We start from the raw sequence: 23,709 nt of genomic DNA on the forward strand, positions 1-23,709 counted from the left end.
CGGAGACGACAGCACGCTCACATGTCACACCAGGACAGCGAACGCCAAGGGCCTTTGTCTGAGAGTGTGTGTTTGTGTGTGTGTGTGTGTGTGTGTGTGTGTGTGTGTGTGTGTTTTTCCACGAGGTGTTGCGAGACCTATAAACAGCTGACGTCTGAGAGAAAGACAGTCTTTGGGGAGGGAGGAGTGGGGATTTAAACAAAGTCCTTGCTGATTACATTTCGGAGCTTTAGAGCCTCATCAGACTGGCTGGGCCTCTCCTTTGAGATCCTCTGTTTACCCATTGCTGCAAGGACCAATTAATACCTGGCCAAAAGCTCTATTCCTACGCACAAACGTTGTCCACACCTGCTTCTGTCGAGGCGTGCATTCACAAAATAAATATTTGACAGAGGAGGTGCGTGTTATTTCAGTAGGAAAATGGAAGAAAAGGATGCCGTATAGGCTAGTAGTAAAATTTTACTTGACAACATTAACGAGTAGGTACAAAGTGAATGCCCTGAGGATACACTGTACAAACCAATTACCTAAAGCACCGCAAATTGGGGGATAACAAAAGCATGGAGGGCAAAGAACAAAGGGGTTAGTTATTACTGTAACAGAGATTGCATGCTGCAGATATCAGCAAGCTTGGAGTGTGGCTTTATGAGAAATGTGGCAGAGTAGCTGCTGACAGACGGCACGGAGGTCGACTCTCCTGGAGCTGCTCAAGAGGCACCTCTGTGGTCTAGACTTCCTGAAACAGCCCGTGAAGCAGCCATCTGTTTATCTCGTTGATTGTTACGTTTTTCTGGTTGTTTGTTTTGCTTCTCTTCCTGGCTACCTCTACCCCTTCAGCCTGGCTCTTTCATATGCGAGCAGATCGTCTTCTTCCCATCCTGGAGAACAAACTTCGAATTAAAAAGTCTCTCTGTTGACGGGAAATATGCGAAGAGATTCCGACACAACGGAACTTCAACTGTAATGGTGTAGCCTATTTTTATGACAAAAAGTCAGCCCGATCTGACATGAATCTCGTTGCTTTTTCCATGTATTTTTTTTATTATCTGAAACCAGATGAATCGATGAGAACTATTTTAAAGCTTTTGCCTCACCCATCTCTACTCCTGAAATATCGTAAATCAGTGTGTTTGCTCAGCTCCTCAAGTCCCACCTGGGTGCCAGAGCTTGCCCTGGCCTCTGAAGAGCAGCTGAGGAACTCCACTCATGACACTACACACTGAACAGTCATTTATCTTTCTTTCTTTCTTTCTGTCCTTCTTTCTTTTATTCATTCTTTAGAGAACAGATTCATGAAAAGTGGTGTTTCTAAATGTGTTATGTAGCTCACCAGAATGCTGCAGTAAGTTTCACTGAAATGAATAGGCCATTCCAACATTCAGAGGTCAAGGTTCTTGACAATGACCACCACATGGTGTGGCATGGTATTCACTATTCAGAAATGGAATGAGATGGCAGTCTGCTCCAAGTTTAGCCAAATGCTGGCTAACCTCTTACCAACCTGCAGTTGTCCATCCTTGCAGCATTTGCAAATGTTAGCTGACAGTCTTGGTAAGGCAGCTTCCTGTGAGACCTACTAGGTTGAGGTGAGGGAGAGGCAGGGACGGGCAAGAGAGTGGGACAATGCTGCTGCCTCAGCTGTTCGCTGGACGTTTGGGGGCACTGGGGGTTGGGCTGTGTATAGCACCTGTGTTCAGAGCCATGAATGAGGCTTGTGTGGAGGCTGGTCTGGCTGACCACCTGTGAGCTGGTGTACAGATTTCCCTTCACGCCCAAGAACTTCTCTCCCGGCCATCGACCGCACACAGACGCACCTTACCCACCATTTCACCTGACCACCTCCCTTACTGACGCATGCAGTGGTCAAGTGGCGGGCAACAAGTAAGACTCACGCGACAGAACATAAATCTCATTTGGAGAAATGGCTTGCTGATGACCATCGACCACTACTGAGAGAGAAAGACAAAGAAACACTGTGTGGGAAAAAGGGATGAGGAACAGAAAAGGGAGGCAGACATGTTGCAAATAGAACAAACCAGAAAAACAGGACATTTGAGAAGGTTAGGCATTACCTGACTGGTGAATGCCTCATACCACTTTCGTGTTCCCACAGACATCAGAGGCTAAACCTGTCCTACCATTTCAATGTCAAAAAAATCTAATATCCCTTCAACACACGGCAGACACAATAAGGTTACCCTTCATCATTTATTTGACGAGATAAGAAGAAATTACCCAACTATGCAGAAAACGACAATAGCCGTTTTATGGAAAGTATATTGAAATGGCTGTAATAAGCAGATAAACACAGGAGCAGATAGTCCTGAGGAGATCTGACGAAAAAGAGGAAACAAAACAAAGTCTATTTTGGTAACACAGAGCATCAACATCTCACTGTCATTATGCGATGTGCTTATCACAACGCCTTTTCCTTTTTGAATGTTACTTGCAGCCTCTGCGTCCTGAATCAGTGCTGAAAAACAACCTGTGCACATCAAAGGGAGGGGAGGAATTCTATTTCCTCCGCTGCCTGGCCCTCCACCAACAATTCTGTGCGGTCGCGCAGGGGTACCGCTGAGACAGTCCGTACCAGCTACTCTGCACAGCTGAAAAAACAGGCGGCATTCAGCCGCCATGGTCCAATCAGCGGTCAGCCTGTCATGCTGGCCAATCCCCTAGGCTCTAATCTACCTGATAACACAGCAAGGCCTAACACCATATCACTCCATACTGCAACGTATTTAATCATAACTCTCACTGTGCCCGTGTCTGTGAGTGTGTGTGGTGTGTAAATATAAATCAAACAGGCCCCAGGAAAATCATAGTCTGCTGCTCCTCCTCATGGGAGACGACGTAAATCTTCTCAGCCCCGTGTTATACTGAGTTAGTCAACTTTTTTTCTTCATCTGATCCTTCATGGAAATATTCAAACAAATCATTTAAAACTGTTCAGTGATAATTTCATATTATGTTATAGGGAAGGGGAAGCTATCAATCACTGGATATCTAATTATTTTGTGGTCAGCGTTTCAAGGGTGTCATAATTGGATGGTTTTTATACAAGTGTGGCTTCGTCGCAGGAGAGAAAGGGCTGACCCCCTGGTGCGAGAGCTCTTTGAAGGGAAAGGGCGATGGTCACATGCTCCCTCTTGGGTTGGATGCTATGCAGAATTTAATGAGACCATACCAACTTCAATGACACACATTCCAATTACTCACTGATTTCAAGTGCAGCATGTAGCATTGCTCTAGCGTCTGTAACTATTAGCATCTTTGGTGAAAAGAGGACCATCTCTTTTTTTCACTCTCTCTATTTCTCAATCCTCCATAATGTCTTAATCCAGAAGTGTCCTAACTGCCCTCAACAAGGCAGGGGTAAAAAAAATATCCTGGTAATGCAGTAATGTGGTCACAATTTTAAAGATGGGGAAAAAATAGTCTGAAATGTAATATCATAATTACAACATTTTATTGAGCACCAGTCTGCCAGAAGTTGGTGAAACGCAAACGTTTGGATTCAATTATTCAAGAAGTAGGAGTTAATGATGGGCGTATTAATCACAGGAGGAAAAGTGATTTTCCACACATTAAAAAGAAACAGCCATTTGATGGCCAAATGAAATTGAAATATTTTGTAGGATCACTCCAGACTGAAACGCTATTACAGCCCAGTTTGACGCACCAAAACCGTTTACAGAGACATCACGCAAATGGAATGACAGCCAGCCAATATTTACACACGGAGGCTGCAGTGCTTGTAGAAGTTTTGGGCTGCTGGTTACTGTTTCCAATGATGGCAGCAGCGGTCGGAAGAGGCTCAGACAGTGCCGGGGTGGGCAGCAAGGGCTACCGGCTGAGCGGGTGGCCTTTGCCACAAGCCACGCTCGGAGAGGAGGCGCCAGGCACAATGGACAGAACGAGCGGTTGAGTTTCCTCAAGATGCTCCTTATAGGCCATGTGTGAGTAACACTTAGGCCTAACACTGCCCAGCACTCCCAAACAAAACAATTGACTAAGTAATAGTTGGACAAGACACAAAAACACACACTCAAACTAGGAGAACTGCAGTACTCACACTACTGAAGTGCAACTTCACTGATTCAAGCTATAATTCATGCACTGGCTCTCTGACTGCGGTGATATCACTGAGGATCGGCGGGAAGAGAGTATTTGCTTTCAACCCTTCCCAAGCGCAGTCAATCATCCGTGACCAGAAATAGAACCGTAAAGAGGCAGCTTGCCCTTGCCATCCACTTTGACGGAGCGTAGCCTGGAAAAGAGTCCATCTTTGAATCTCCAAAGAGATACGAATTGGTCTCGCACAGCTGTGACACATGCCAGTGGAGAGCGGAGTTCCATCAACACTGGATGCCATGTGCGTAGGTGGACTCCAGAGGTTGTGCAATAATTTACACAGGATCTGGATGGGGTGAGAGTGTAGCCTTCATAGGCTGTCGCTTGTGATGGCTATGTGTTAACTGAAGGCGCCTGAGGAGAAGTGGACCGTGCTCAGGCACTGCGAAGAGATGACAGCAACGAGAGTCTCTGAGCATCTCAAATGTGAATGTCTTTGATGGACTTTGCTCTTTGTTTTTACAGGGTTTTCAAACCATAAAGAGAAAATCACCTTCATTCGAGTCATTTACTTGGCTGTTACACCTAGCTGGATCTGCACCACCAGTGGTCAATGTGCAGTTGGCTGCTAATAAGTTAACAGGAGGGTCCCTTTAAAAAGGAGGGCATCCTTAAACTGAATACCAATTAATCCAGAGGAGCTGAATTTTACAACTACATAATCCAACAGGCACCCGGTGGCTGGAACCTCAAATCCATTAACAGCAGTGAGGGCGGCGGGCGACGTGACCTTTTAAAGAGAGTGCTCAGATCAAAGCCCCAGGGCCACCGCTAACCAGCATCCCACTTCCAGGATCTTCCGCTGTAAAATAAAAGTTTAACTTGAAAGGGATTAAAAAAAGCCCAACTGCTCAAAACAGCTTTGGAGGAGGTACCAATGATGAAGGCTAAAGAGGAGGAGGAGGAGGAGGAGGAGGAGGAGAAGAGGGAATGAAGGGATGAGGCAGGGGGAGGGGAAGAAAAAGAGCAAGAAATAGCATGGGGAAAGGCTGAATTAGCGATTGGTGTGTTTGCGGGCCCTGGCAATGTGGTGCTCCCAGAGGCAGGCTAATGACTGCGGTATCTGGCACATGAGCCAACTTTCCGCAATGCCTTTAAAGTTCCCTTCAGGCCACAGGCCGGCCTTATGAGGAACATATGCTGAGCTATCATACAATTATCCAATGATGGGGGGCCTTCCCCCAGCACATGCTAATTTCCATTACAGAACACCTCAATGTTTAATATAACACTCTTCATTAAAATCTGAGAGGGGGGGGCATCCTGAATTGCAACTAATTTCTCATGTCCACAATTGCATGTCTACATGGAAACAAATTAGGCCACAGTGGCCAGGTAGTGCTGATTCGCTAATGTAGTTATCAATGAAAAGAAGTTTGACAGGACTCAGCCGAGTTGAAACGACTGGGGGAGGTATGCAGGCAGGGGGGTAATGATTGCTTAAGCAGAGTGCGCCTGGTGCTGAGCAATTATTTCGGTGCCTGCGGCCCTCCGCTGCTGTATCAACTTTATGCAAGATCCATGCATCCCTGTCAAGCTGTATAAATAAGATTTCAACGTGACAGGGGAGGGTGATCAAATTTTTACGTCATGCGGCATGTTCACTCGACCAGACGGCCAAGTTAAGCATCGGGGTTGAGACGGCTGCCATTTGGGAGCATAATGCAATCCAACAGAAGGTGCATTGAATTTTTCATGTGCAATATGTCACCATCTAAGCACATGGCACATTAAATATGCTGTGCAGAATCCAACTTGATTAGCATGGCATCTCCCATTAGGACCACTGTGTCACTAACCTCATTTCTAATCCCCAACCTGAGGGAACTGTTTCTGAAAGCATGTGTCCACAGGGAGGGGAGCAATCTACGACCACTTCCCGAATACCAAACAGTATGCACCCTCATGATTTCCATACCCAAGGCTTGGAAAGTTGAATATTCTTTTTAAGATTTAGTTTCTAACAAAACAAGTTCATCAGAGGTGAAGACTGCATAACAGATGATGAATAACTTAAAATAAAATGTGCTGCAAAGTTCTTTATGACAGCACAGCTTTCAGATGAATTGACTAATCATTTACTCAGTGAGCTGAATCCCTGCATCTTTCATTTCAAGACCACATGTGTCTAGAGTGAAATCATCCCCAGATCCCAGCACCAGATCCCAGGCCAGTTTGACCGTCAGAGAAACCACAGGAGAAGGCAGGGGGTAGAAGGAGCCCTGTCAGCATCGTCACCCTCTCTAAGGAGAGGAGTGGCGGGCTTTCATTGTTGCTGGTGGCTGCAGCACAGACAACGACCCTTCTCCAGTCTATATGACTAATGGACTACGGCTGAGCGGGAGTGGCGCTGTGTGAGCCCCTCTTTTTCCCCCTCCGAAGCTTGAGCGGGTGAAGACAGATCACCGCGCCTCTGGTGAGCTTATTCACTCGACCCGGGGCGTAGTCACTCGGTGACTAAGACATGTCGAACATGTTCCAACAACTGCGGCGAAGCCTTAAAAAAAAAAACCCCAAGGTTGACACAAACACCAGCGATGATCAGGTGTCTTCACTGAGCCAGATTGATTAATAGCTTGTAGGCATATGTGCTGAAGGGTTGGGGGTAACACATTCCAAGTTTTGTGATGCAACACTCAAGGCCTGCAGGTAAGTAAGTTCTTATGGATTTTAAAACTGCACACTGTCAGTTGGAAGCGCCTCCAGCGATGAAGGGGGAAGGGGAAGGGGGGGGCTACATCGGAGAGAAGAAAGGAAGTGAGTGAGGACGCAAGGAAAGAAGGAAGGAAAGAGCGGGAAAGAAAAAAGAAAGACAGGAAGAAAAACTACAATGCGTCATGTGACAAGGAGGCTAAGCTGGTGTCAGACCAGGCCAGGGCCTTTAATCAAAAGTGAGCGGTCTTTATCAGAGACAAGTCTCTGCCTGAGCTGAGGCAGCTGCCAATAACACAACAAAGAGCGCCGATGCCAATCTTGGCAAGCCACTACCACAGATGTCTCCAGCAGCTCAATGAGATGTTTACAGTAGTCAAAGCTCACATTAGTCAAGGCTCCGAGGGATGGATAACTGACAAAAATGGGGTAATAAATAATCTTCTCAATGGAGTGAACACTGGCATACGGGCGACGTCTGCTCAAGTATTCTATTACATGATTATAAGGTTGGACCACACCCTGAAGCAGACAATGACATTGATCAGGTTAATTGCAATAGAAATTTCTGGATGTCTGAGACAGTTGGGCGGGGGTCGAGGCCATGGATCTGGCTCAATCTCAGCCAGAGCACGGCGAGTCTCAAAGGAAGCTTTATTTGGAGGGAAAATGGGCTAATCACCAAATACCTGAGAGAGGCTAGCCGCCCTTAAAACGCAAGAAACTGGAATCTTCCTGTTCCAAGTTCCAACCAACCCTCGAGCCATTTCATATTCCGCCGTGAAAATCCAAGACATCAAATTACATCAGTCAAACATCTTTTCACCTTACATAAACTCCTCCAGACCAGCATGTGGTTCTGCTTTCCACCTTTAACCACTCAGAGCAAGGCCCTGACCTGGCAACACAAACAGCTGACAGGTATGGCGGCTGTGTGTCGTCCGTAACTGTGACGGGCCCCTCTGGCGGCAAGCTTGCCACTCCCTTCATGTCTTGCACGGGAGCACGCACACACACACACACACACACACACACACACACACACACACACACACACACACACAAACAGACACACACACACAAACACAAACACACCTGATTCCTTCTTGCTCCCCTTTCCTCCTTCTCTGTTCTTCTTCAGAACCGATTTGAACATGGTGCTGTTTCCGAGAATCGCCTCGCCGTCGTCACCCTGTCAAGAAAAGAAAATTGAAAGCATTTAGGGCCGCTCAGAAAATAGCACAGACGTCGGAAGGAGGGTACAAGTCCACGGTTGAGATAACAAGAGTCATGGTGACGGTAATGATGACACATTGGACATCATCTTGTATTCGTCTTGTTGCATAGCACTGGGATATTTCCCACACTCCTCTCAATTCCTCTCCCAATCCTGCGGGTCATCTCTGGCACAGCTGGGGTGGAAAGAATGCTCCCATATTTAAACAGCACAGAAATCGGACGGCTTTCTTGTTATGCAGGAAAACAATCTGTCGGATTCTTGACATTCCTCCTCTAATTGATGCTATACTGCTGAACTTAAGTGGTTTTCTTTTTCGGTGGCTAATCTCGATAGCGTTGGACGTTCAGCTTATTTTTCCCTGTCAGCCTTTCTATAACATTATTGGACTGATTACTTGTGAGGTGGGGGGGAAAAAACGCTATAAATCACATTTTTATTGCCCTTGTGTTTTAAATGGTGGTTCATTCTGGGTTTGTTTAGGGAGGGATTTTGGGAAAAGGGCCAGATGGTCTGGGAGACATACCACATAAGCACCATTATAACATCCACATTATTGATGCCCTGCTTGTTTAAGAGGCTATCTGCTCCACTATAAAACTGACTGTGCCCCAATTCTCTGATAATACGCCCCTTATTAGTACTTACCTATTTGTAAGACCTCACCTAGAACATGAAGATTTATATGCAGTTATCTGTATATACAACAAGTTTATTCTTCAAATGGTTCCTGGCTCCCAGATAATTGCACCCAACAAAACATTTTTGACACCAGTTTTCATTAAATGCAGCAGCTGACTCCAAACAATGTTTCCCCTGACACTCTGAGCAGAGAGCCCCGCCCTTGGCACAGCACTAATAGAAAGGCAATAGCTCGCAGCCCCTGCACAGAAGCCCTGTGGCTGAGGAACCTGCTGGGGATCGGAGAGTACACACACACACACACACACACACACTCTCTCTCTTTCGGGTGAACTCACTCTGAGCTCTGAAGCATGGCACAGCTCCCCTGGATACTCGACTTGCCAGCCAATAGTTTCTCCCTGGCAGCAGGAGGGGTGACTGAGGCGTATTGATCGGCCCTCTCCTGCCTGGAGGTGGTGCGTAGTGACCCCATTCAGAGACGCGGGAGAGGTGCGGAAGAGATGTGGTCATGCGGGGGGGCCAGGCAAAAAAACCTTTCCCTCAAACAGCCAGATAAAACTCTCTTCCAAGAAGCCTGTTAACAAGGCTGTTTGTGCTCTTATAGAGTCATAGAATACCTGAACTTTATCACTTCTCACATATCTGATTTCTGAATTGGAACATTTCAGAAACTAACAATTTTTGTTGTTGTTGTTGAAAATGATCACAACAAGCTGTTTAAGTGCAGCCGTCCTCTATGTCCAGCCACACATTAGATTGAATTAACATACTATAAACAACCATCACCTGGGGGGATGCAGTTTGGCAAACCAGAGGGCTTGGGTCAGGTCAGACCACTCTTGAGTTGACAAAAGATCAAGACGCATCGCTGGTGCATGAAGTTTTACCCTGACATTTAGATCATAAATGACAGTGTGCTGAAAGAATGATGGTGCGAAGTAACAAGACGTCGACATATAGATAAACAGACACCAAAATGCATCTGACAGAACATAAATCTCGGCAGACAAGGCACAGAGACCTTGGGCTTTTAACTGAGAGAGAGAGAGAGAGAGAGAGAGAGAGAGAGAGAGAGAGAGAGAGAGAGAGAGAGAGAGAGAGCGCGCACACAGAGGGTTGTGGGGACTGGGGAGACATGCCTATTTCTGATCGACACTCTTTCAGCCACCCTCACTTTTTGCACTGAGGCTTCAAACACCACAGAGGAGACAAAGGCAGCCCAGGAATGTCTGATCTGCACGCTGCTGGCCAACGGAGAGCCTTGCACAGCCGGCTGCAGAGCACACAGCTCGCCCCTGCAACCTGCAAGCTCCACCCAGACAGACAGGGGTAGCCCCCACCCACCCTCCTCCCCATCCACCCGTGCTACCCGACCAACTCCAACTGAAGTTGGCAGCCGTGACACCTCAACTAAAAGGATCGCCGGCGGCCGCCGCAGCCCAGGGAGAATTCCACAATAGCTGCTGGCTGGCTTTGCGCAGCTGCTGCTGTTGAGCGCTAGTCGGTTTTTCAATAAAGCTCAGGACTGGTGGATGCGTCTCCAGGAAAGCAGAGGGAAAGTATCACCTGCTGTGGTTACACTGAGTGCAGCAAAGTGCATGAAAAGACATATGACAGTGAGAATGGCCCTCTGATTTTGCATGAAAGTCAATAACCACCATAGCTGTCGACTGTAACCTCAACTGGCCTCAACTGCTCCACTAATAACATTTCTCTCGAATTCATACTTTGGCCTACCATGTAATTTACAGTGGTACCAATAATGCCTTAACAAAAATGTTAAAAGACATAACACACATTTCCTAGACTTTCAAAGCAAAGATGAATAGAGGAGATGGATACACAGCAGGTTAGGGGAAGGGGGAGGTGGGGGCAAATCACTGTGCATTCCTGTCAGTCTACACAGCTACATCCCCTGCAATCTACAGCAATTGTTAACCAGTGGTATTTCAATCCCCTTTCATAGAGACAGGAAGACCGTCATTAATGCAACACAAAGGAGAAGATTAGAATGCTATTTTGACATTGAAACATAATGGCCTGTCCAAAATCCCAACGTTGCAGTCTGGAGAAGAGGCACGAGGTCACAGTCAAAGCCCCTATACCCTATATGAAAAAAAGAGGCTTTTTCATTCCCCAGTGCACCTTGTTCACTGTTCTGAAAACATATCTAAAGAGGGCAGAACTCAATCTCTCTTCTTTCACACATGCTGCAGCCACCTTCACACATAGCTGTAGAATGAGATTAAGATGCCACAAGCCAACTTCAAATGATGAATTGCTGTAGAGTAGCAGCCCGAGAGACAACACAGTACCATCGGTGCTGTGGCTGGCTAAAGATTCTGAAGACCCTTGCTTTGAGGATGGCTAAACTTTCAATTACTTGACTAGGCTTAAATCGAACAGGGCTTTTTATAAGACTACTTAATTACACAAGACTTGGCAAATCTAATTAAAATCAATTAAGGAGAGAAAGGCTCCTTATGTTTTCAGAGCCAACAATATCCAACAAAGTCTCATGCATTATGGAATGAGACTGCCCTTACACATCCTGCCCATCCTACATCCTCATCATGTCTTCTACTCTACTGGCTGCAAAAGGGAGAGGACACTTAGACATAGTGATGAAATGTTTGAACCTGAGGTCATGCCAAGTGCCTACAAAACCCTAAAGGTGTACTGTCACACCGGTGTGACGGGAATGTTGGAAAATGAACGTTCTAAAGAATATCTGGGTTCATTGAATTCAATATAGAATTTTAGAACATTGAATTGTTGCGGAATGGAATCTTATGTTAGAATGTTGAAAAATCCACACTTTTAAGGGTTAACAACAAAGAGAGCTGCAAATATAAACAAAGACCATTCACACTACCCTGTCCTAAACAACACACATCCATTTGATCACCTGTTTTTGGAGTACCTAATGTCAACTAGCAAAAGCCAGGAACCTGCATAATATACAACATCTCATGATAGAATCTTCTGCCTTTCAACACATCATCAAATATCCTGTGGCAATCTTCCCATGACATAGATGGATATCCCTCTATGGCCATTCAGAAAGAGCTACTTTTGAGTAAGTAAGTATTTTTACCTTTTTTACATTGTAGCCAGGACCTTAAACAGTAGACTGTGTCAGTTCAGCTTCTGTATATGAAGAAAATATGGATTCTGAGCTTTGATAAGTGATATTCATGCACCTGCCCTATTTATTTAAAAATATTTTTTTAAAAAAAGGCATAAAGAATGCCATTGCACAGACATCTGATTCAAAGAATCAGCTAGCTTGTCAATTTAATCTACTACAAACAAGAAAAGACCACATGACCAATATAAGCGCAATTTTCATGTTATGACTACAAACTGGCGGAACAAAATAGCAGCGCCGTCCAACAGGTCAGACCTGGCAAGGTTTCCCCCTCTAATTCTTGGCGTAGCATAGCAGTTTGTCAGTTTTAAAGGGAAAGCCAGTTTTTAAAAAGACTTAAAATGTGAAACACATGCGAGCAATTACTTATGTGCTACACATTCCTCACTGCCTCGTTTAGAGGCCAGGTGGACTGGCACCCTCTGGAGTCCCCCCTACAGAAGCATCCACAGCACAGCACACCATAGATAGCAGCTATTTACGTATGTTCTGGAGCCCAATGCAGTTATCTAGCTTTCTAATATCTATGCAAAACACACTACACGCATGTGCACTCAGGGCCCAACCCACTCTCATGATAAACTCTAGTTTCAAAAACCCAGAGAGGAAAATAGGCCCAGGTCCAATCCAAGGGGTTCTACGCTATTCTCCAAAGCATGAACACAAACCTCAAAAATATCTGATCAGTGCAAATCTGCTACACGATTTGTAGAGTTACAGACAAATGTTAAACTACAAAGAAAGAGTTAGCGGTATGTCCCTGTAGGAATTCCACCAGACATCTGATCAGAAAAGTTATTAGATCAACATGTGGCTCTTCAAAACAACAAAGGCACTTCATCCAAAGACCCACATCGCAAAAATGTAAAAAAAAAAAAAAAAACCCAATTTAGCCCCTCAAAGCAGAGCCTCTCTAAGATGGACAATGGCATGCCATGCAGGCTAACAGGTACTGCTGGTCCAGCAGTGGGATTTATGTTGATCATGAAGAGGCCCCTCTCCAGCTAATGCTGGGCCATTCTCCTCGAGAGCAGACCCTCTGTCTGGGCCTCCTCGCGGTTAACCATAGCTGCCAAAGCCTGTGTGGGGCTGTCAGGGCTTTGTGGACAGACACTGAATAGAGTTTGAGTTCAATATTCACATTTGTCCAGGACCCCATGAGGCAAGAGCCTCTCCCTCCACACTACCAGCCATTGTGGGAATTCCCTCTGAACTTTTTTGGGAGTATGACAATCAGTCTATTGAAAACATCTTGGACGGAAAAATATAGTGTCCATTCACACTTTTTTTTTCAGATATTGCATATTTCTTGAGATATTTCTTTATTATCAGATATTGCCTAATGCTACGCAAAACATGTTTTCTTTTCATCACAGGATAGGCTCCCCTGGCTTCAACCAAAGGAAAGCATGCTGGCTAGAGGCCCATGCCGCCTTCACAATACACAGGTTGACACGCACTTAAGGAGGCCATCTGTAGGATGGTCACCCGAGAGCTCGGCACTAAATATAGAGCGGAAGTGGGATTGTTTTCATGATTGCCACTGGCTTTCACCATTCGAACACAGTGCTGTCAAACAGCAGTTACCGTTTTGTAGGCTGATGTCACAGACAATAGGCAGGAGCAACCTTCAGCTTGACTTCTCCTGCGGACCAGGATTTCTCCCCTCATTGTTTACCCTGCTCCTGGCAACTGCCTCGGCTTTTCATCAACCAATTCTACATGAATGATTCCTTCGGCTTGCGCGCTGTTGTCATAGCGACGGTCAGACTCTCCACCAGGCTGTGACCCGCCATTGAGTACAAGAGCCCTCTCCTTTCAGATAGTGCTGGAAGACAGCAACTCTGAGGACATCCATCCATGCACAAATTCCAACAGAAAATTAACTAATTTCGAATTCCCCATTACTCGGGGGGGAGAGTTAATAGTGCCTATTAAGGTTCTTTTCATGAATACAGTGAGTCAGAAAATAGACCCTGCTGAATAGGTAATGACCCTGTGGCATGAATCCTTGACCCTTACACAGGAAGAAAATGAGCATACTATGAACAATGGGCCACAGGCTCAACAGTTGAGCTTATTATGCTCAACGCTCAACGCGCGGCATTCACCCACACATAAAAGGGACATGGGACAATGGTCCAGCCTTTTACCATAACTAGTTCAGCAACAACCTCGACCCAGTGTGGGGTGCAGTTATTTCCCACCGTTGTCGCTAATGAACAGGAAGTATTCACACGGTTTACTACTACTGGAAGTGATTGGAGGAGAATGGTCATTTGTGGGAGTTAGCCATTTACCATTTAGCAAACAAAAACAACATGTCCTGAAGTGGCTATGGGACACCATTTCATTATGTCATCTGGTGCTCATTCACTCTTGACAAAGTGTTGATTGCATTTCCTGCTCTGCTCAGAGCATGTGTCTCCTTGACACTCTCCTGAACTGTGTCTGTAGCCACTTATGATCATCAAGTCCTTTCAGCCTTATGGACATTTTATGGAAATGGGAAGGAACAGAAGTTACTGACAAGGCAGAACTGAATACTGTAAGTATTTGAAGATCCATGCGGAATGCAGCCTCAGCTTTCACCTTACCTCCAGGACAAAGACGTGGTCACACAGTCATAGGAAAACACAAGTTCAATTTACAACCACAGCCAGTGAGGCAACAACTCAATCTCCCATCTGCAAAGTCTGCAGGCCTTATGTTAACATTAAGAGAGGATGATACTATTAATCTGTACTAAATAACAATGCAGGCTTCAGAGCCAAGGCATCTGCTAATGATAAGATACACTGGGATTTATTTTAAGCTTGCAGTTTCCCTTTATACATATTTTTGCAGAGTGAACAGAATCAAACGTCATGCCTATCAAAGAAAACATCCAGACAGAGTTAAAGCATGGCTTAAGCTTCATTTTATTGTGTTTCATTAAAAGAATTTCACATCTGTCTTAGTGACTCACAACCACTAGGCCTACTGCTGAATTTAAAGCTCAAAGACCGACCATTTTTCCCCCTCAGAATGCTGACAGCAGCAAGAAGTATCATCACAACATTGGAGCATGGTAACGACAACAAACCTTTGAAAGTGTGTCAAGCTCCCTACTTTCTAAACTGTGCTCTTGGTAAGAAAAGGAAAAAAGTGAGTTTCTTTGCACACACAGTGCTGAAATAACCAGAGGCAGTCGCTATTCTCATTCCCAACTTCCTTTGGATAAGAGTTGAGACATGTTTCTGGGACAATTTACAGTTGCACCTGAGGCTGTGGAAACTCAAAGCTCACATCACAGGATTGCGGAGTCCTGAAGAGTGAAGGGAGACAATATACAAGCCGCCTGTCCTCTGTCCAACCTTGACCCTAGCATACAGCAAGACTTGGGCAAACCAACTAGACCTACTTGGCCTATTTGGTTTTAAAAACAAGACCACTTTAAAAGTTCCATTTTAACTAGGCTATGCTATGCATCACTTGGTAACACTTAATAAATGACAGCTCTAAACGCTCATATTAGACAGACAGGAAAGGCTTCTAAGCGGTCCCATTCTAAAATATAATTCTTTAAATCATGTATTCTATCTCTCCTGTCAAAACCATTTGAATTGATCATACCAAACACCTCCTGAAATAAATTTTCAGCACTGAATCTTCCACTGAACCCTTGTTTCTTTTTCCTCCTATGCAAATCCCACCTCTCAAACACCTAACAGGAAATGTAAGATGATAAGCAAGTGGATAATTGTGAAATCACATTGTAATGTGTAAAGCAGTCATCCAGGTTTACCAGAAAGGTTGTGGAAATACGACCGTTTCCTTTCCAAATCTCAAATCCATTTTCAGGTCTTTGTTTTGACAGGGGAAAACTTTCAGGCCTCTACTCTTAGTGTGTAAGGCGACGATAAGCTGGTGAAAACTGACCCGCACCAACAGGAGAGATTGGGGGCCTCCTGATATTTGATTAGGCTCAAACATTAACGGGCAGAGTTGAAAGTCTACAGGCTTTCCCTTGACACATAGCAACTGCTGACAGTTTAATTTGTTTCCTGAAGTCTTCATATGGGGTGGGAATACAGTCAGAACATTCTAGAGTAGAATGCTGTAAATCTGGACCAACTTGTAGTATGGTGAGTTCTCATGCACAGTCCTAATGGTTAGCGAATGTCTGGGAAATTACTTGAGGGCTGCCAGATCTGACCTGATAAACATACCACAGGTGTTAACACCACACAGCTCACAGATGAAGCACCATGGGAACTCAATTGTTTAAGTTCAACAATACAGAATCACGCAACAGGAAAAGAAGGGCTTGAAGGAAATGGTAAATGACCCGAAATGGGGGACTCTCCCACACTAAGGTAAACAAGAATGGGTCTTGTGAAGATGACAGCGGGCAAAGTCAATGCAAGGCGGATGCAAGAATGTCGCTCGAAATACCAGAGTCATCCACTTGGATTCATTTCAACCATGACACAAAGTTTCCGGAAAGTCTTACAGACAAACCCATCCCTGATCCCAAGTCATAACAGCAAGTCTACATCTAGGCCTGCAATCTCCCTTTAGGGGTATTGGATACACATTGGGAAAATGCTAATTCAAGCCAGGTGTTACGAGATTTCCTTAAGCCCTAGCACCAGAAGAGATAACCAAATGAAGACGGTTCAAATTTCCTAAAGGTTACTATGCTAGTTTGGTCAGTTGAATGCCTGTGTTCAAAAAGATGACAAGTCCCAGCCCTAAAATGACAACAAACAATCTAGTCCCCAAAATAGGTGTTTGTACAAGCATGTTTTCTCGGGCATGTACTGAGGTTACTCTAAATTTCACAGTGTGCTACAGTTTGCTCTCCCTACATTCTTCCTACTCAAGCTGTTGTGACAGGCCTAAACTAAACAAACAAAGCCAATACAGTGTGTGAATGAGTGTGTGTATGTGTGTGCCTAAACAGACATTAAAGACACTATTTGTAACTAATGTACATCTAATAAGCAGCAGTGTAGCACTGACCTACCGATAAGGTCGATAGAGATAGATAGATAGATAGATAGATAGATAGATACTTTATTGATCATTAAGAATGCATGATCATTCACTGCTAATCTGACCTGCACACAGTCACCACAGGAAAGTACATGCACTGCCTGCACATGGACACTACTGGCCTATGAGTAACCAACCAGCACTAGATTAAAAGCTGAAATTCGGCAACAACTGGTGTTACTGCACCAGTGCTACATTGACAAAATAGACTGACTTGTCAAGCAAGTGTTGTATCTGGATGGATGCAGAATGCTGTCCAGAAAACAGTCGTCAGTGTTGTTTTGTCAGGCAAAGAACTGCTGGTAGATGTACACCCAATGGGTTCATAAAAAAAAACATGGCTGTTTAATGCCAAGAAATATGAGCATAAATTAAGCTTATTCAGTGTAATACGGCAGCGATAAGAAACACCAACCTAATAATGGACAGATAGAAAAAAGCTTGCACGTGCATTCATTCATATTCTCTCTCTCTCTCTCTCTCTCTCTCTCTCTCTCTCTCTCTCTCTCTCTCACACACACACACACACACACACACACACACACACTCACACACACACACACACACACACACACACACACACACACACACACACACACACACACACCCCTTTGTTGGAACATGCTCACAGGCTTAGGCCATAGCCGCAATTATTAAGTGATCGTTTCACCACGGGCCACCTGACAACCATAGCATAATAAAAATGTCCCTGTTGTGATCTATGAGACGCTGCCAAACACAAGCCTCTCTTTAATGCAAAAGAATGGCTCTTTGAGTGTAATTATCCAATTACTGCTTCGAAAAGCTGCTATTAGCACTCTCTGGACCAACATCTATAGTGCCACTGACATTAGCCAGCCAACTGCAACATTTCTCTCTGACATGCTGGCCTATACATAAACACTGGCACGAACATGGGGCAGAGTTAACTGCTGTTGATTCAAACATTATAACACTAACGACTAACCCAACATGCTGACAGCAACAACAACAGGGTTTAGGTGAACTAACCCGGAAACAGTCACTAAAACACACCGTCCCTCCAGAGATCAAATATTTTAAGCCCAGCACATAATGGGCCATGCTGTTAAAGCATCAGCTAACACCACCAAATAGCTCTGTCAGGTCAATGGCCCTGCTTCCATTTCTGAGCATCAACAACTGTACTTGGTGCCAACACCTGTTATTTGCCAACTGGCGAAGTACCATGGGAACCAAACTTTCTATGACTTCATTACACACTAGTTAGTTGTGTTGGTGGAAAAAAATGTTTGGGAAAGATGATTCAGATTTGATGATGATTTGAAAATGATTTGAAGAAGATTTCAGAATGAGAACGTTTTGGCAAATAAACAGCAACAGAATTCTTCAGAACTGACTGACAGGCAATGAAGAGGAAATGGCAAGGCTATTAGGTTAAATTTAAAAAAAGGGTTAGGAGAGGAAGTCAGTTACATTTTTTAACAAAACTGAAGTCAGAATTCAGTCCTTGTTTTTGTAGGATGCATAGTGCCTTTTCACGTAGATCTACAAGTGCTTGATTTCACTCCTGTTTACATCAGCCATGATGTGATTTATCGCAAAGATATTAAACGTAGCTCTCCTTTTCTCTCTATAGGCCTGGTGTGTGGAAACAATTCCTTGGCCAAGGGTATGTCCCTCCCTGGAGGAAGACGCTCCCTTCACAGTGATACACAGCAAGGGAAAATGACTCGGTTGAATCCATATGGTTGAGTAGCTCATTAAATGGGTTGGATCGTAATTTCAAAACCACCGCACGTCTTCTAAAAATAATGTGAAAAGATTAGTCACTCTCCTTTTGAGTGATGGCCAGCCGGATATATTATAGTAAACTAACGTTAAATGCACTACTAAAGTGTAGTTTCTCGGTTTAAGATTTCCCGATTGAGGTTGAACTAACATCAAGTTAAATGTTAACGTTAAAACGCCGTTTTGGAAATAATGTTTTGTTTACACTCATGGTCATAATTGCTCATTTAGTGTACAGACAGACACAACATTTTCCATAACCAGGGAAGCCGCGTTTGCTCATTTCAAACCCTTAAAATGAGTAACGTTAGCAATAGGATTTCCCCAAAGTCACAGGTTGCTAGCCTCACTACTAGCTCACTTGCATGCAGGAGACTCAACTTGCCTCCAAACTTTCATCAGAATTCCCCACACACAATCTGCGTAACCCGGATAACTGAACTGTCAACTCGTTAAGGAAAATAAGAAAAGCTCCACTCAAGAAATACACAGGGAATTTTAAAGACATTCAACCTTACACTCAACAAATGGCTTTACTTCGTCCCAAGCCATCACATCATTACTGTCACCATCATATTCAATTTTCTCTGGAGACATGTCCTAACAAATTCTGAACCCGCCACACCGGGGATTACAGACATGCCCATTATTAACGTTATGCTACCGATCAGTACTCACTCATTTGAACAGTTCAGCAAATGACCCCCGGTAAGCGTTGCTGTATCTCCAGTGACTAAATACGAAGGTAGAAAATAAGTGACACAAAGTATTACCTGTTTTAAGTCATTGATTTTTCCGGGTGGAAAAGTTTTCTCTAAGCTTATCTTCACATGGATCCTAAGATAGTCCAAAGGAACGCTGTGGAGCTCCTCCTCCCTCTCGAACTACCACCATGAGGTCATCTGGCAGGGTGAGTAGAAGCAGCCTGTCCTACCCTCCAGAGGTGAGATACTCCTCTCCTAAACACCAGCCGCCACAACGATAACGTAGACTAACGACTGCAAGTGTTGCCATCTGCATTTAATATGAATATAATACGTTTAGCCTACTTATAGACTGACTTAAGCTCATCCTGGCTTTGGTTGATTAGCCTACTGCGACATATTCACTTTTGTCACAAAGTTTGACGATACGCTCTGAGCAAAAGCCTATTCATAATAGATGTATTTGAAACTGATGTGGGTTTGTATACAACAATGTCAAGACGTGTTTGAAAGGTCACTTTCACCATAATGATTGGGCTACCTGCATTTCAGAAACTGACAATATTTAGTTTTACCACCAGTGCCAAGCTGCTCCAAGCCCTTGCTTGCCCTGTGTTAAATCACGTGGACAGAGTGACCACGTCCTTGAACAGGCATCTTTGTAATGTAATCAGTATCTTATTTTCCATAACCTAGTCTACCATTTGTAGAACATAAACTGGAATACTGTGGACGCTGAGGTTAAATATATGTGAATTAGGCTATCTAGCTGCCATTGTCATGTTTGCCATTTCAACACACATCTTCCAGGAGGCAACTCGAAGGTTTGGAAGATCTAGAGTTGTTTTGAGAATTACTCTCTGGTGACACCATGAGGACAAAAGTAGTTAATGCAGCATTATCACTACAGCTGGTTATTCAATTGTACTGGAACTCTAACCACCACATTCACATAATTATTACATCCATTCAATATTTACTAATATTTTCATATTGTTTCTCTTTATTTATCTGTGTCAATTCAGTTTGTCACTGCGCAGGGAGAAATTCTAAATATTTTTGCAATGATAATACAATCAAAACCAACTGTTGTAATTGCTGAAATACTGTAGTTGATCTCTCTCTAACCCCCTCTCCTTAATCCAAACACTAAATGATAAAAAAAAAGAAAAATGCCTGCATTGCACATGAATCATGCATCAACTTCACGGTTAGTGTGTCAGCAATATCCAAGAATAATTTCCTTGCCTAGATGGGTTTATGAAGGACATTTAAACAGACACAGTGCCCAAAACTCTGTTTACCACAGTTTACAACCAAACGCATAAACGAAGTTTTCCAAAAAAAAATCACTTTGGCCGGAGTTTCTTTGGATAACCGTTTTACGGGGCGAATTCTCCGTTTGCGTCTAAATGAAAGGCTCAAACGTAGGGAAATGTCTTCGTTTATAAAAAATACACATGCTCGTGTAAACCACTGGCAACGAAAGTGAGTCAAAATTCTTCTTCTTCTTCTTTCCTTTAATGGCAGATTACATCGTTTAATTGATATATGAGTCCAAATTGGGCCCAATTAGCCATTTTCCCTCCTCGGTCATGTGACTCGTTAGTGTTACAAGGTCTCAGGTGTGAATAGGGAGCAGGTGTGTTAAATTTGGTGGCACTCTCTCCTACTGGTCACTGGAAGTTCAACATGGCACCTCATGGCAAAGAACTCTCTGAGGATCTGAAAAAAAGAATTATTGCTCTACATAAAGATGGTTACGCTATAAGAAGATTGGCAACACCCTAAACCTAAGCTGCAGCAGTGGCCGAGACCAGCAGTTTAACAGGACAGGTTCCACTCAGAACAGGCCTCTCCATGGTTGACCAAAGCTGAGTGCTCGTGCCCAACGTCATATCCAGAGGTTGTCTGGAAAATAGACGTATGAGTGCTGCCAGCATTGCTGCAGAGGTTGAAGGGGTGGGAGGTCAACCTGTCAGTGCTCAGACCATACGTATATGCCAACATGTACTGTGACATACTGAAGCAGAGCATGATCCCCTCCCTTTGGAAGCAGGGCAGTATTCCAACATGATAACGACCCCAAACACATCTCCAAGATGACCACTGCAGCTAAAGCTGAGGATAAAGGCAATGGACTGGCCAAGCATGTCTCCAGACTGAAAAACCCTATTGAGCATCTGTGGGGCATCCTCAAACAGAAGGTGGAGGAGCACAATGTCTCTCACCAGCTCCATGATGTCGTCATGGAGGAGTGGAAGAGGATTCCAGTGGCAACGTGTGAAGCTCTAGTGAACTCCATGCCCAAGAGGGTTAAGGCAGTGCTGGAAAATAATGGTGGCCACACAAAATATTGACACTTTGGGCACAATTTGGACATTTTCACTTAGGGGAGTATTCACTTTTGTTGCCGGCGATTTAGACATTAATGGCTGTGTGAGTTATTTTGAGGGGACTGCAAATTTACACTGTTATACAAGCTATACACTCACTACTTTACATTGTAGCAAGGTGTCATTTTTTCAGTGTCCCATGAGAAGATATATTAAAATATTTGCAGAAATGTGAGGGGTGTGCTTACTTTTGTGAGATATTGTATGTGTGTTTGTTGTGTTATGGTTGTAAAAGCTACTGGATGCCTAAAATTTCCCTCGAGATGAATAGAGTATCTATCTACAGTACCCTCCAGAATTATTGGCACCTCTGTTAAAGTTGACTTAAAAACCAGTATAAAAAATAATCGGTTGGTGATTTATTGTAGTCTCACAATGGAAAAAAAAATAGGAAAAATCCAACCTTGAAGTGAAGCAAATTTATTTTGAAAAAAAGGAAAATCTCATAAAGAAATAAATATTTTTAACAAAAGCACGCTCACAATTATTGGCACCAATGCTTGTAATACCTTCTCCAATAAAACGGCTTGTAATATTCTCCCATAAAGTTGGAGAATACAAAGCAAGAGATTTAAGACCGTTCATCTTTACAAAATCTCCCCAGATTGTCCAGATTCCTAGGTCCGCACTTACAGTCGTACAAGTCGTAGTACAAGTCTTGTACATTCTCCTCTTTGACTCACCCCACTGTTTTCCTCTGGAGTTTAGATCAGGGGACTGAGATGACAATGTCCGAAGCTTGATTTTGTGTTCAGCAAACAATATTTGTTTTGATCTGGACGTTTGTTTTGGTTTATTGACCTGATGAATGATCCAATCATGACCAACTTTTAGTGTCTTGGCAGAGATTGACAGATTTCCTTTGAAAATATTCAGGTTTTTCTTAGTGTTCATGATACCATGCACCTTAATTAGGTTCCCGAGACCTTTGGCAATAAAAACAGCCCCACAATAGCACAGCCCCTCCACCATAATTCCATGGGGTTCTTTTCAGTATAGCCATTCTTCTATGTACGCCAAAACACACCTAAAGTGTTTCTAGCCAAAGAGCGCAATTTTCATTTCATCTGACAATAGACCACACTTCCAGACAAAGTCACTGTGCCATTCAGTAACTCCTGCCGTTTACATTGGTAATTAAATGACTGGACAGGCTTTTACCTGGCATGCCCTCTAAATAATCTATTAGCAGTGAGGTCACTTTTGAAGATTTTTTGGGGAACTTGGTGACCCCAAGATGATACCTTTGTCTGTAACTCTCCAACAGTGCTTCTTATGGATTTAGATCTTATCATCCTCCATACTGTACGTGCGGGCAAGATAACCATGGGTCCTTGTCCAAGCATGTTTGTCACATTTCCAGATAATTAGAACCTTTTAATCATTGTTTTAATATAGGCATTTTCAACAAAGTACCTATACTAGTTGTCATAGCCATTCTCTGACTTACAAATGTCAACACACTTTCTTTTTATTTAAATTTAGTGTATTCTCTTGTCTTTCCGATGTTGAAAAATTACTAGAGGATTTAGCCTCTGTGTGACTTTATTTTCATACCATAGTGAAAAAGAAAGTCATGAACTACTTCTGAAAGTTCACAGACACTCTGATTAACAAATAAATTGAAATTAAATAGGAAAATGCTTCCGTTAGGTTTTGTATATAAGATTTTTCAGGGGTGCCAATAATTGTGAGCAACGTGTTTTAGTTAAAAAAATATTTATTTCTTTGAGATTTTCCTTTTTCTCAAAATAAATTTGCTTCCCTGGATTTTTCCTAATTTTTTTCATTGGGAGAATACAATAAATCCCCAACAGATTGTTTTTTATACTGGTTTTTAGTCAACTTAAAGATACTCTAATGGTTGCATATGCACCTGCACAAGCCATTATTTTCTGTATTCGCCTGATAGCGCTACTCGACCAATGGAAAACAGCTTCTGGGTGGGTGTTTGTCTCGAGGTCATGGTGCAAAGGACCC

General features: G+C 43.6%; 1 protein-coding gene across 1 annotated transcript in view; it reads right to left on the minus strand.

Moving 5' to 3' along the window:
• Nucleotides 1-19,724, minus strand: part of tanc1b (tetratricopeptide repeat, ankyrin repeat and coiled-coil containing 1b) — a 121,276-nt gene extending 101,552 nt beyond the window's left edge. Inside the window, 2 exon segments of the mRNA XM_048238346.1 lie at nt 7,882-7,978; nt 19,403-19,724. Of these exon segments, the coding sequence (XP_048094303.1) occupies nt 7,882-7,942 (61 nt within the window). The 5' untranslated portion in view covers nt 7,943-7,978; nt 19,403-19,724.
• Between the last annotated feature and the right edge of the window lie 3,985 nt (nt 19,725-23,709).

The sequence above is a fragment of the Alosa alosa genome, chromosome 3, assembly GCF_017589495.1.
Source record: "Alosa alosa isolate M-15738 ecotype Scorff River chromosome 3, AALO_Geno_1.1, whole genome shotgun sequence".
NCBI lineage: Eukaryota > Metazoa > Chordata > Actinopteri > Clupeiformes > Clupeidae > Alosa > Alosa alosa.